This window comes from Petaurus breviceps, unplaced genomic scaffold (genome assembly GCF_028583685.1).
Source record: "Petaurus breviceps papuanus isolate PSGF00001 unplaced genomic scaffold, PetGlider_PUasm1.0 287, whole genome shotgun sequence".
NCBI classification, from domain to species: domain Eukaryota; kingdom Metazoa; phylum Chordata; class Mammalia; order Diprotodontia; family Petauridae; genus Petaurus; species Petaurus breviceps.
Genome location: NW_027186029.1, coordinates 397,778 through 411,379, shown reverse-complemented (window position 1 = coordinate 411,379; position 13,602 = coordinate 397,778). Strand labels below are relative to the sequence as shown.

The window sequence follows — 13,602 nt, the reverse complement described above, 5'->3', positions numbered from 1 at the left end:
CCCTAAGCAATCAGGGTTAAGTAACTTGCTCAAGGTTACACGGCCAGGTGTTTCTGGGTGGGTGCTAAGTGTCTGAGCCTGGATTCGATCCCAGGCCATCCCGACTCTGGGGCCGGAGCTCTTACTCGCTGTGCCACCTGGCCGCCCCAGTGTCACTGATTTACAGAAAATGTGGGGAGGGTGATATAAGGTGTCAGAATACTGGAGAGGTGGGGGTTGTGAGGGCAGAGAGCATGCAGCCTTGGAGATGCTGTCTCAGGTTCCCTGCCCTGTCCTCCTGTGGAGCCCCAGAGGAGTGGCCAGCTTCCTGGGCACTGGGGGTGGGCAGTGCCAGCAGGGGGGGGGCAGCTTTTCACTCTATTTGGGGGGAATGAAGGCTCTGCCTCCAATGCCAGGAGGAAGAGAAAGGCATGTCCAGCCACTCCTCTGGACCTAGGTGATGTTTGGAGTGACCAGAGCAGTAGTCATGATGGCTGATGGTCTTGGAATGGCCCCAGGGTTCAGGACAGAATAAATGCAGCAAATACACAAAGAAACTTGGGAGGAAGAACCCAAGCAGGTGGGGAGATCAGGAGAAGCTTGATGTGGAAGATGGAGGCGAAGCTGCATTTTAAGAAGAGAGGGACTCCAGGAGGTGGAAGTGAGGAGGAATGTGTGCCAGGCTGGAGACAAACCTGGAGGTGGGAGATGAAGTGTGGAGTGAGAGGAGCCAAGACCAGACCGGTTTGCCTGGATCGCAGAGTGTGGGAAGGGGAGTGGTTGGGAAGAGGTGGGATGTCTTACAAAGCTTAGCAGCAGGGTCTCTTTACCCCCAGAAGCAGCATGGTAGGATATCTGCACTCAGCAGCAGTACTGGGGGAGACTAGAGAAGAGGGTACGGCAGGTGACTGGGGAGAAGGGAGGGGTGGCAGAGAAGCGGCATCTGGTGGCTGATTGGGCAGTGCTGAGATTCTGCACCCTTGGGGTGGCCCTCATCAGACGGGGGGAGGCTTTGGGGGAAAGGGAAAGTTTTGAATTGGATGGGTGGAATTTGGTGGTACAGGATCGAAGGAAGAGGAGAGGGTCATAGATCTGAGAATAATCTGCAGAATGAGACCAGCAGGGTCGAGGGTGGAGGACCCGGCCCTGGGGGCCCCATAGTGAGCATGACCTGGGGGAGGATCCCACCCAGGGGACAAAGAAGGGGGGGGGGGAGGGGGGGGATGGTGCTAGGAGTTCTGAGGGGAAGAGGATGGAGAAGAGTGAAGGAGGCCCATGGCGGCAGCTGCATGGGGCTAAGGTCTGGCAATGCATGGTTGTCAGCCAGACAGGGAGAGAGAGGGTCAGGGTCCCAGTCTCCTGTTGGCAGCCCCGAGAGCTGTTCTTTGCTCTGAAGGGGCAGCCAGTAGGGTCGGAGGCCAGGACAGGTCCCAGGGCCCACCCTCCTGTGATGTGGATGCCAGTGGCTTTAGCTGCATTGCTTACTTCCACCAGGTAGGTCCCTTCCAGACAGGATATGGTCATTGCTCTCCCACTTAAGCACCAGGCAGCCCTCTGCAGCCACACTTCCAAGGAGGTTAGTCGACACTGCTTGACCATGTGTCCTCAGCAGCTAGGCTTCCCTGCCCTGGAGACCAAACATTCCACAAGTGGGCACCTCGCTGATGGCTCTGTGTCGCTCCTTGGCTTCATTCCTCATGCTGCTCTGTGGATCCCAGGACCTTTCCCGAATCAGCTCAGCTGAGAGAATACGTGTGTGTGTGCATATGTGCGTGTGTGTGAGCGTGTGCGTGCGTATGTGTGTACATCATCATCCTCCCCAAATGCCTCCATACTGTGGCTACAGATGATAGTCTGAGGCATCCCCAGAGCTGCTGGTGCTCAGCCCAGGGCACATCCCTGTCCAGTGGCCAACACGTGAACAGACTCCAAGGGGAGCCAAGTCTTCCCTCACTCGACCTTTTGGAAGGTGGGCTGGCATCTGGCTGATGGATAGTTGGAGAGGAGAAGCAGAGGCAGAATGCTTAGGAAGAACCTGGACTGGACGCGGAATGACTATGGACTGGCTGCCGAGGCAGGAATAGGCCTGATGAGCCCCTCCAAGCGCCACCCGAAATGGAGTGATTCTCTGTCGTGCACGTGAGAGCAGAGCAAGAATGGCAGTGAGGAAATGACCAGGCCCCCTCCATTGTGGCTTATTAAAACAAGGGATTGATCCTGATGGATGGAAGGAAAAATATTCCCATCAATGCAGCTGTCAGTAGACAGCTAGAGGGCACCACCTGAGTTAGGAAGACTGAGTGAAGCCAGCTTCAGGTATTCTCTAGTTCTGGGACCCTGGGCAAAGTCACCTGACCTGTCTGCCTGAGTTTCCCCAGATGTAAAATGGGCATCATCACAGCACCTCCCTCCCAGGGTGGTTGGGAGGAACCATTGAGATAAGTGTAAAGCATTGTGCAAACCTTAGAATGCTGTATAAATGCGGCTACAGTAACTTCCTAGAGGAAGAGTTTGCCCACTGGCAGTCAGACACCACTCCGGGGTAAAATCGGGTGCAGATGATAGAAGCACTCCAGAAGGAGTTGCCCAGAAGGGCCTTTATGAAGAAAGCAGGAACAGAGACCCTGTGTGCTCCAGGACAGTGCAGGCCTTGCCCTGGCCTTCCTGTTACAGTTCCAGAGACACCACTCAGCAGGCGATGGCAGGACCAGGAGAGCCTCTGCTCCTTCCCCAGTAGACACAACATGTCTGGCTCAGCTCCTAGTGGACCGAGTTGGGCAGAGCAGGCAAGATACCCCTGGGGGCAGGAGGAATCAGGATTGTGCCAGAAAGCAGATTTTGATTGTCAGTCAAGAAGGGCATTTGCACCATCAGAGAGATTCTGCACTGAGTCCCAGTGAGGACAGGACTGACCTGTTGGGGGTCAAGTCAGTACATCCTTCATTGGTGAATTCCATGATACCCATACTTCAGGCTCAGGCATGGGCATGACTCTTTCTTCTGAAGAGTATGGGAGCATTAGCTCAGGAATTAAGAGGGACTGGAGATTTGCACCTTTAAAGAATCTGCTGAAAATGCCCAGATGAGCGTGGGGTTAATGTGTGGTATGGGCATATGTAACTTGAGAGGGTCTGCCTGTCTCCAGGCCATCCTCTGTTCAGCCACCAAAGTGCAGCTCTGATCATGTCACCCTTTCCCATTCAGTAAACTCCAGGACTCCCTGTGGCCTCCAGGATCAAATACCGAATGTTCTGTTTGACCTTCAGAGCTCTTCCAGCCTTCTTATGCCTCACCCCCTTTTCTGTAGAGTGACACTAGACTCCTGGTCCATCTTTCTCTCTGAGCATTCTCTCCAACTGTCCCCCAGGCCTGGAATGTTCTCCTTTCTCTGCTTCTGCTAACTGACCACATTTGCTTCCTTCAAGTCCCAACTAAAATCCCACCTCCTATAAAAACCTTCCCCAACTCTTCATTCCAGTGATTTCCTTCTCTCATTGTCTATCCTGTACATACTTGATTGTCTCCCACATTAGATTGTGAACCCCTTGTCTTTTTCCCCTTTTCATGTCCCCAGAGCTTGGTGCAGTGCCTTCTGTACATAGGAGATAATAAATGTTTGTCAACTGACTAAGGTAGTCAAAAGAAAGCAATATCAGGCCTGTCATATTCTTCAGAGTGAGGAGAGACAGCCTTTCTTCCAAAGCCCAGAATTCAAGAAGCAAACTTTTTTATATGTGTTGTTGACTGGCTGTAGAATCACAGGCACTATGGGAGATACTGCGGCCACCAATGTTCTGTTAGCCTTTGGCCTCATAGGAGACATTGTGACTGCTGCTATTCTGTTGACCTTGCCATGGAAGGATGTTGATGAGCTGATTATTGTCCAGTCTGAATGCCAAGTAGGGAAGGTCTTTAAGTTCAGGACATTTGAGGATCACTTGGGGAAATGGGAAGGTTTGTCCTTGAGAAGACAAAGGAGGACATGGTTTTCCTTCCAGTATTCTGAAGATAGCTGTCCCATTTGCCTTACTCTGCTTAACTCCAGAGAGCAGGATTAGGAGCAGTGGGGAAAGTTGATGTCATTCCGATTGTGGAACAGTCTACCTCAAAAAGTAGTAGGCTTCTCCTCTCTAGAGGTCTCTGGTAAAGGCTGGATGACTTCTCACCAGGTATATAGTAGAGGGGAAATCTGTTTTCTTAGGTGTGGATTGGAGGAATTCACACAATTCGTTAAACACTTATTAAGGGCTTACTATGTGCCAGACACTGTGCTAAGCCTTAGAGATATAAAAAAGAGGCAGAGGATAGTTCCTGCACTCAAGGGGTTCACAGTCTAATGGGGGAGATAGCAAGCAAACAAATATATACAAAGCAAATTATGTATATGGTAAATAGAAAATAATTAGCAGAAAGAAGGCACTGGAGTTTAGTGGAGTTAGAGAAGGCCAGGTAGGAGGTGGGATGTTAGGTGGAACTTGAAGCCAGGAAGGTCAGTAGTTGGAGTGGAGGAGGAAAAGTATTCCAAGAGTGGGGCAACAGGGAGGACCCAGGAAAAATGCTAGAGCCAAGAGATGGAGGATTTTGTTTGAGGAACAGCCAGAAGGCTAGTGTAGCTGGATGGAAGAGGAGATAGGAAAGTAAAGTATAAGAAGGCAGGAAGGGGAGGAGGGGGTTGCATTAAGAGAATATTTTATATGTGATCCAGGATGCAATAGGGAGCCACTGGAGGTTATTGAGTAGGGGCATGACATGGTCAGACCTGTGCTTTAGGGAAATCACTTTGGAGGCCAAATAGAGGATGGGGGAGAGACTGAGGTAGGTAGATCCCCCAGTGGCTATTGTCATAGTCCAGATGTGAGGAGATGGGGGTCTGTACCAAGTTGGGACAGCGACAGAAGAGAGGGGGATGTATTGGAGAGAGAGCTGCAAAGACAGAATCCACCAGAGATGTAGAAGAGGTGAAATGGACCGGAGATGCAGCATTGGGGAAATGGACCAGAGATGCAGCATTGGGGAAATGGACCGGAGATGCAGCAGAGGTGAAATGGACCGGAGATGCAGCAGAGGTGAAATGGACCGGAGATGCAGCATTGGGGAAATGGACCGGAGATGCAGCAGAGGTGAAATGGACCAGAGATGTAGCATTGGGGAAATGGACCAGAGATGCAGCATTGGGGAAATGGACCGGAGATGCAGCAGAGGTGAAATGGACCGGAGATGTAGCATTGGGGAAATGGACCGGAGATGCAGCATTGGGGAAATGGACCAGAGATGTAGCATTGGGGAAATGGACCAGAGATGCAGCAGAGGTGAAATGGACCGGAGATGCAGCAGAGGTGAAATGGACCGGAGATGCAGCAATGGGGAAATGGACCGGAGATGCAGCAGAGGTGAAATGGACCGGAGATGTAGCATTGGGGAAATGGACCAGAGATGTAGCATTGGGGAAATGGACCAGAGATGCAGCAGAGGTGAAATGGACCGGAGATGCAGCAGAGGTGAAATGGACCGGAGATGCAGCATTGGGGAAATGGACCAGAGATGCAGCATTGGGGAAATGGACCGGAGATGCAGCAGAGGTGAAATGGACCAGAGATGTAGCAGAGGTGAAACTGATAGACCTTGACACCAGATTGGGGGTGGGCTGGGGGGTAGGATGAGAGGAGGAGGTGGAGGGGGGCGCCTTTCATCTGTGAGATTCTGTAGCGCTTTATACCCTCCCCACAAGCAGTCACATGAAGGTTTTGTGTGTATGCACGTGTGTACATTCATGTGTGTTTGTGTTTAAAAGAATTTCAAAGGCAAGAACAACCTCAAAGGCCACTTCACACCACCCATCCCAGAACTAGGCCCTGTATTTATGATTTACTGGAGAAAGAGCTCTTTAGAAGGTGTAGGTTTTATTCCCAGGTAACCCACAAGGACAACAGCCCCTTTAAAAAAGTAATAAGTAAAAACAAGAGGTTCCTTGGCTTTGCTGTGCGTTTCTTTGAGGCATGACCTTGCAACTAGATTTATTACGAGAGAAATGAACATACCTGTGGAGCCCTAAGCAAGTTCCAGAGTTCACAGTCCAAACAAGCTCATTTATGAAATTGCAGCAGAGAGAGGAGGAGGAGAAATCATGAATAATTAAGATGGCAGATGCCCCATTCTTTTCCCTTGGGAACTGCTAGACCATGAAGACAGGAGGGTCTGCTCATCTCCATGGGCCCAGCTGCCTGAGCACTTTGCCACTCTAGCACAGACTGACTAGTGCCTGCCATGACACCAGCTTGGGGTGCAAATAGCATGTGATGTCAATTCAGGAATCTTCATCCTTGACATGTTCAGGGTCTCCCATGTGCTCTGGGTCTGCTCTTTCTGGAAAATACGGTCACTCAAAAGGAGCAGCTCAAGGAGCACCTTCCCAGTGTTGAGGAGTGCCTGGTCTCTTCTGCTAGGGAGCTTGGCCAGCTGGGCCTGGCCCGATGCCATGGGCTTCTTGTGTGCCCATTGTCATTTCCCATCAAGTAAAGGTGTCACTATCCTTGTCTCTGCAGACACCGTCAAGAAACTCCAGGACCAAAAGCATGACATGGACAGAGAAGTCAAGACACTTCATCGAAGGCTGCGGGTAGGAAGGAGCCTTTGCCTCCTCACGGGTGGGGATCCTGGGTGTTGGACCCAGCCCTCCACGATGATGATCACTGGGTGCCTAGCAGGGAGGGGCCCCAGAGGGGAGATGCAGAGCCATCTGGGTTCCTCCCTGACCACATCCCCTTTTCCATCCAGGAGGAGTCGGCGGAGTGGCGGCAGTTTCAGGCAGACCTGCAGACAGCTGTGGTCATAGCCAACGACATCAAATCCGAGGCTCAGGAGGAGGTCGGGGACCTGAAGCGCCGCCTCCAGGAGGCTCAGGAGAAGAATGAGAAGCTCACTAAGGAGCTGGAGGAAATAAAGTCCAGAAAGTAGGTCTGGTGCTGGGCCGGTGTGGCATCAGGTCTGGGGTGTTCAGAGGGAAGGCGCTGGGCTCAGCTTGGGCAGGGGTGGGATGGCTCTTGTGGCTGGCCGACATTTGGGAAAATGGCACCTTTGTGATGGTGGCTGGGAGGGTAGGAAAAGGCGCCCAGGCTCCTCTGTTTCCCCTTTGGCGCCATCCCTTGGGGTTTTGTCCCTCCTGCCTTCTCTAATCCCACCTGGGCAGCTGGCAGAAGGAAGTCCTTGAGATGGAGGCGCCAAGAAGAGATGTAGCCCATTCCTCCTTTGGGGAGGCCTGTGAGGCCCCCTCTCCCTGCAGGCAGCCTCTTGGGCTGCTCTGGGTCTCCAAATCCAGGCCCTGCCTATGGAGTGCATAGTCTGATGGGGGGTGGGGTGGGGAGCACTTCCTGCAGGAGGTGGGATTTCAGCTGGGCCATGAAGAAAGCCATGTGGGGGGAAGGCAGGAGAGCATTCCAGGCAGGGGCCGGCCACAGAGCCAGGGGCTGAGAGAGGGAGGCCATGGTGGGGAGTCAGTGTAAGAAGGTGGGGACGAGAGAGGAGGGCTTTGAAGGCTGGACAAGCCCTTTGTGTGTTTCCTGGGAGTCCAGGGGAGCTGCTGGGGCGTGATGAGTAGCCAGGACGTGATGGGCCTTTGGGCAGAATGACAGTGGGGAGAGACCGAGACAGGCGGAGAAGGGGGATGAGGGTCTGCACCAGGGCGGGCAGAGGCCAAGGACACACAGGCTCTTATGGAGTTGATAGGGTTTGAGCAGAGATTGTAGTGAGAGTGGCAGACCTGCAGGTGTATCCCCACCTATTGGGGATTTGTTGTCATTTTTTTATTGGGTCAGTTGTCCACAATTTATCAAGCGCCCACTTACTGTGTGCTAGGCACTGTGCTGAGTAGTTCTGGGATAGAAATAAGAGAGAGCAAGCCCCTGCCCTCAAGGAGCCCCCCCCCCCATCCCCACAGAGGGCTGGAAATCATGGGCCTCTGAACCTCTGAGCAGAGGGGAGAGGTGACTGAGGAGGTCAGGGGAGGGTGAAGAGAAGTGAGGAAGGGGGATGTGACAGGGTAGGGGGGTGATCAGGAGGAGATGAGCACACAGTAAGCCCGTCTCCCTGGGGGAGGCCGCGAGGCGGGAAGGTGGGGCGTTGGTGGAGCGACTGATGGGGAAGGAGAGTCCTTGCTTGGTTTTCTGTGTCTCTCACTGTTAGAGCAGGAGCTCCTTGAGGGCAGGACTGGGCTTGTTTGGACTATTTTTCTTTCCTCTCCCATCAAGGCCAGCTGCAGGGTAGGTGACTAGGAAGGCCCATGCTGCTGTCAGGGCAGAAGCCATGAGCCGCCTACCGCTGCCCTCAACTAGGCATGGCCGCCTTCTGAGGGCGCGTTTGAGGCTGCCCAGGCCCAGGGGAGCCAGGCTCAGACCGATGAGATGGCCTCTCCCCTGCCTTGGTCATTTGCAGGCAAGAAGAGGAGCGGGGCCGTGTCTACAACTACATGAACACAGTAGAGAGAGATCTGGCTGCGTTACGCCAGGGCATGGGCCTGAACAGGAGGTCATCAGCGTCCTCCGAGCCCACCCCGACGGTGAAGACCCTCATCAAGTCTTTTGACAGTGCGTCTCAAGGTGATGGTCTCTGGCCTTGGGGATGTGAGCGTCAGGGAGCTGAGAGAAGCCAGAGCTGGGGTGGGATCTGGGGGCTGTAGTCTGGGGGTGGGGTGGGGGAGACTGGCCAAGGGGCTGTGATGACTGGGATAGGGTCTGGGGGCTTTTGCCAAGATGGCCCAGGGGCTGTAGCCGGGGGCGGGGGGGGGGGAAACGACTCATTCAGAGGGCTGAGGGGCAGTGAGGGGGGCCCCACCAAAGACCGTCTTTGGGCTGGGTAGCCCTGGTATCTGAGTGCCCCTGGCTCCCTTCAGCATGTTTGGGGAGACTGGGCCAGGTCAGACCTTCTCTGGGTTTCTCACTTAGGCTCTGACATGTTCCTTTCTCATCCCTGACAGGACCAACCCCAAACCCAGCCACTGCAATGCCTCGAACCCCCCTGAGTCCAAGTCCCATGAAGACTCCCCCAGCAGCTGCTGTCTCCCCAATGCAGGTAGGGGTAGACTCTCCCTCTGTCTAACTTGCAGGCAGTGGCCCCAGGGTCACGCCTCCCCACCTTTCCTAGGGTGTGAATGGTGGGGGGCCACTATATATCAGGGCTGGCAGGTGCTCTGATTTATTGGGTCTGGTGGTGGGAATGCCCTGGGAGACCCTTCTCCTGTCCTCTTGTTCTCAGGAGCCCTTGCAGGCTCTGTGGTAGGGTGGGGCAGTGGGTAGGCAGAGAGCGAGAGGGTGACCTGAGTCCTGTCTTTCAGCATCATCTTTCCTGTGGGCCTCGGGGTCTGGGGAGCTAGCTGTGGGAAACCCTGCCGGGTTCAGAGCCCTGTGCAAGGCCTCTGGTGGGGAATAGAAGGGGCCACCAGAAGGGACCCCTCACTTCCAGAGCAAGGTCCCAGGTGTGTGGAGGGAGGCCTTCAGGGAAGGGGAGCTGGCACCTCCCCAGGCAGCCTCCCAGTAGGATGGCCACCCTCAGTCTCCCTCTTTGCAGCCCTTCCGCAGCCTTGGCTTCTGCCCTCCAGGGCCAAGCAGGGTCAAAGTCAGCTCTTATGCCCTCTGACTCCAGGCCTTTGCCCATTTTACAGAAGGGAACACTGAGACAGTGAGGGGCCGGAGACTGACTTTGCCTGATAACCCTTGCTCTTTTGGCCTGCGGCAGTGGGGGGGAAGGGTCTGCCGGCTCCCTCAGAGTTAAGTTTTTGGGGTGAAATCCCTGTTCTTTTTCAAGGAGGTGGCCCAGAGGGTGTACACGTATGTGCGTGTGGGGAGGTGGGGGGAGCGCGGGAGGAGCCAAAAGCCGACTCTGTGTCTTCCATGCTGGACCCAGTCACACGGTGACTTGTGTCCATCTGGTCATTTCAGAGGCATTCCATGGGCGGCTCCTTGCCCTCCACCAAGCCCCTCCCCGCCCTGTCGGACAAGAGGCCAAACTATGGAGATCTCCCCTGCCAAGGTAAGCTCGTGGAGCACAAGCTTCCTCATTGGACCCCCTCCTTCCCTGGGGCCCAGGGCCATGTTCCACCTCAGTTTTCTCATCTGCCACATGGGCAGGATAATAGCACCTCTCTCCCAGGTTGTGGTGAGGATCAGAACCCTTGGCCCCATACCAGACCCTGGTTGGTGCTGTGCAGCGGGGTGGTGGCTGCACGTTGGCCTGGCCTCTGACCAGCATCTCTGGGTAGTTCTCACTCCCCTCCCCTGGCAGCAGGACCTGTCCTGGCTCTCCCGTGTCCCCGGCATTCAGGCCTCACTGTGGGGCATCAAGGGGCACCCTCCTCTCCTCTGATTGGGGGTGGGTAAGATTAGGGAGACCTCCCTACTCCCTGACAGGCAAGAACGATTCCTCTGCCTGAAGACCCATCCCCCAGACCTCTGCCGTCCTTATTCAGGAGTCAGTGCCCTGCTTCCGAAGCCATCTTGTGCAGCATGTCCCCCCAGGCCTGGCCCAGTGCAGCAGGATGGCCTCTCCTGGGTCAGCCCCTGCTCTTCCACATTCTGGGACTTTCCCTTCCTCTGATCACAGAGACCTGGGTCCTGGGGGGAGGGGGGGTGCCGTGAGCGGGCGCCATTCTGGCCTCTCGCCCCAGGCAGAAGCAGGGGAGGCAGTTGGGAACGCGGACAGGAAAATCAAGCATGGGTGGAGGGTGCCGTGATGAGCAAAGGTGTGGAGGCGAGAGAAGGGCAGGCCTGGAGAGCTCAGTGGGATAGAGAGGCTGTGGGTGGGGCCTCCCAACCCCCAGGGCGCCCTCCTCTCCTGGAGCCTGCCTCTGCTTGTCCCTGAGCTGGCGTTGGCTTGGTCCTTCTCCTCCCTGCAGAGCGTTTGTTACGCACTGGGTCAGTCAACAGGCCAGCGCCGTTACTGAGAGTCCCGGCCATGGAGGGTGCCAAGGCCATCGCAGGTAACGGGAACCTCGGGCAGAGGGCCTCCAGAGAAGGGGACGGAGGGAATGGGCCGATCTCCTTTGATTCTCACCACAACCAGGGGTGAGGTGGGGGAGGGGGGGGCTCCTCTTACAGCTGTGGAAACTGAGCAGGCAGCTAGGAAGTGTCTGAGGGCAGATTCGAACTCGGGGTTCTTGGCCCCAGGCCCAGGTCTCTGCATGCCACAGCACCTCCCTATCAGGGTGTCTGTGCCTCTCTGGTCCCAGGGCTACCACCTGTTCACTGATGAGCCCTGGGTGGGACACAGGCCTCTTGGACCTCAGGCTCTTCCTCTGTAAGGCTGGGTGATTTCCAGGTCCCTTCTATGAACCCCCAGGGCACTTGCCCGTTAATTTCCTGAAATTGTGTGTGTCACTCCCGGGGAGCCGTGAGCACTGGCAACCATGAAGACCAGTCAAGACAAACGGCACTGAGGTGGTGGCTGTGGCAGGGGGGCCATCGGCCCAGAAGAGGAAGAGGGAGGTATGGGAGGCAAAGACCTGGCTGCCAGAAATTACGCAGGGGATGATTGACTTCCTCTTTCCTGTTCAGCATCTTCTCGCCGAAGTAGTGAGGAAATCAAGCCCGACGGACCCTCTGCGGCCTCCCTGATGGCGATGGGCCCCTCGTCCCCTCAGCTCTCTCATCCCTCCCCCACGGCATCCGTTACCCCGACCGCCCGCAGCCGCATCAGGTATGGCCCCTGCCCTGGAGAGCCTCCCACCACAACAGCAGAGCCCTCTGCTCTGCTCCCCCTTCCACACGTGAGTCGGGAGGAGCTGGAGCGCATGTCCCTTGTTGGCAGGGCCCTTGGCGGGTGATGCCCACAGGCCAGCTCTGCTGCTGGCAGTGTGTCACTGCCCTTTGGGGTTCTGGTCAGTAGCTCCCACTCTGTCCAGAGGCCCCAGAAGGTTCTCACACTTTGGAATGACGGTTCCCTCTGTCACCACCAGGGAGGAGAGGAAGGACCCCCTGTCGGCCCTGGCCCGAGAATATGGGGGCTCCAAGAGGAACGCCCTGCTGAAGTGGTGCCAGAAGAAAACCGAAGGCTACCAGGTGAGGTCCGAGCTGGGGCGATGCCTGGTGCAGGGCTTTCCTGCTGTTCTTGGGGAGGAATGGCACTGGCCTCGGTGCCCGGTTAGAGCCAGGGGAGCCACAGAGAGGCCGGCCCACGGCCCTCAGCCGAGCAGCCTCTGTCAGTCTGCTGGGGGGCGAGCCTCTTCTGGACAGTGTGCCGTGGCCTGGGCGCTCGGTTCCGGGCAGCAGAGTTTGGCCGTCTCTGCCGGGACTCTGGCTACTTGCACAGTTAGGTGGCTGCTGCTGTTTTCTCTTATTGGTTTGCATAGAGGTCGAGACTCCCAAAGGGCAGGCTTGGTGGGAGGTGGGTGGGCTGGGCATGCTGGAGTGATCCAGTTGTTAAATTTTCAGTGTGAGTCTTTGTACCTCAGTCGTTGACAAATGCTGTCAGTGGGGGCTCGATTGTATCAGCATCGTCCAGCCTTAAGAAAATGATGGAGACAATGCTGATGCTGGAAATTAAACTTCCAAGTGTGTCCTGTGCATTCCTTTTTCTCCCAGAGAGCCAGTTGTTAAACATTTACCAGCAGCCTTTGAATAATAGTCTTTGTTTCTTAGGAGGTAATGGAGGCTAATTAGGTCACATTGGTGCCCCTGAACAAGTCACATCACTGATTTGGGCCTCAGTTTTCCCATAGGTCCAGACTCGGTGACCTCTGAGGTCCTTTTGAACTTTTTGGCAGTGGCCCCAACCTGGAGTGGATGGGTCAGGGAAGGAAGGGGCAGTATGTTGTGGCCTGGCTCTCTGATCCTTCTCTGGGGCATCCCTGCCCCCTTGGGGAGAAGCCCAGGTCAGGCTCCTGCATGCCCATGCCCCCTGTCAAAGGCTGGAACCAGACCAAGGAGCCTAGGGCAAAAGGCTGCGTGGGGGCATTAAATTAAATTAGAAAAACAAATTTGATCCCAGAGGCATCAAGGGGAGTGACGTGGTCCACCATGGGCTTTAGGAAAATCATTTTGTTCTGAAGGTGGTGGTGGGGCCAGTTGGGAAGTAACTCGGCTCTCTGAAGGGGTGGCTGTGGGACTGGAGGGAGTGCCTCAGGGGTAGAAGACATGGGGTGTCCAGGAGGCCGGCTGGACAGACAGCGGCGGGGAAGGCGCAGGCGCTGGCTGGGCCCCCACGTGGGGCCCTCTTTTTAAGAGTTTATTTATCAGGTCTGCTGAGTTCACTCTTCATGAGGTCCTGCAAGTCTCTGCATGGTTTTCTGGAGCCACCCCACTCGTTGCAGTGGTGTGGAGCACAGTGGGATTCCATCCCAGCCCTAGAGCATAGCTGTTTTGGCTGTTCCCTATCGATGGGCCTCCCCTTGGCCTCCAGGCCTTGGTCACCACAAAGAGATCGGCTGTAAATGTTGTAGAGTGTGATCGCCTAGTAGCAGTATTGCTGGGTCGGCGGGTAGACAGTTTTGTAGCTCTTTGGACATAATTCCAGATTGTTCTCCAGAATGGTTGGATCAGTGCACAGCTCCTTCCATCATTTTAGGCAGTGTGAGAGGGTATCTCAGAGTTGTTTTAATTTGCATTTCTCTAATCAGTGATTTAGAGCATTTTTTCATAT

General features: G+C 55.3%; 2 protein-coding genes and 1 pseudogene across 4 annotated transcripts in view; 2 read left to right on the top strand and 1 right to left on the bottom strand.

The window, feature by feature from the left end:
• Positions 1 to 13,602, top strand: part of LOC138167675 (zinc finger protein 850-like) — a 762,790-nt pseudogene that overhangs the window by 439,214 nt on the left and 309,974 nt on the right.
• SUSD2 (sushi domain containing 2) overlaps positions 1 to 13,602 on the bottom strand; it is a 423,767-nt gene that overhangs the window by 305,881 nt on the left and 104,284 nt on the right. The gene's annotated exons all lie outside the window — the stretch shown is intronic.
• SPECC1L (sperm antigen with calponin homology and coiled-coil domains 1 like) overlaps positions 1 to 13,602 on the top strand; it is a 36,144-nt gene that overhangs the window by 14,259 nt on the left and 8,283 nt on the right. Inside the window, exons 5-12 of one of the 3 annotated variants that reach the window (XM_069096706.1) lie at positions 6,522 to 6,595; positions 6,754 to 6,929; positions 8,407 to 8,558; positions 8,948 to 9,042; positions 9,909 to 9,999; positions 10,862 to 10,945; positions 11,520 to 11,661; positions 11,921 to 12,023. In XM_069096706.1, the coding sequence (XP_068952807.1) occupies positions 6,522 to 6,595; positions 6,754 to 6,929; positions 8,407 to 8,558; positions 8,948 to 9,042; positions 9,909 to 9,999; positions 10,862 to 10,945; positions 11,520 to 11,661; positions 11,921 to 12,023 (917 nt within the window). Of the gene's footprint in view, positions 1 to 6,521; positions 6,596 to 6,753; positions 6,930 to 8,406; positions 8,571 to 8,947; positions 9,043 to 9,908; positions 10,000 to 10,861; positions 10,946 to 11,519; positions 11,662 to 11,920; positions 12,024 to 13,602 lie in introns of all 3 variants that reach the window. The other 2 variants (XM_069096705.1, XM_069096707.1) reach the window with 2 other exon arrangements.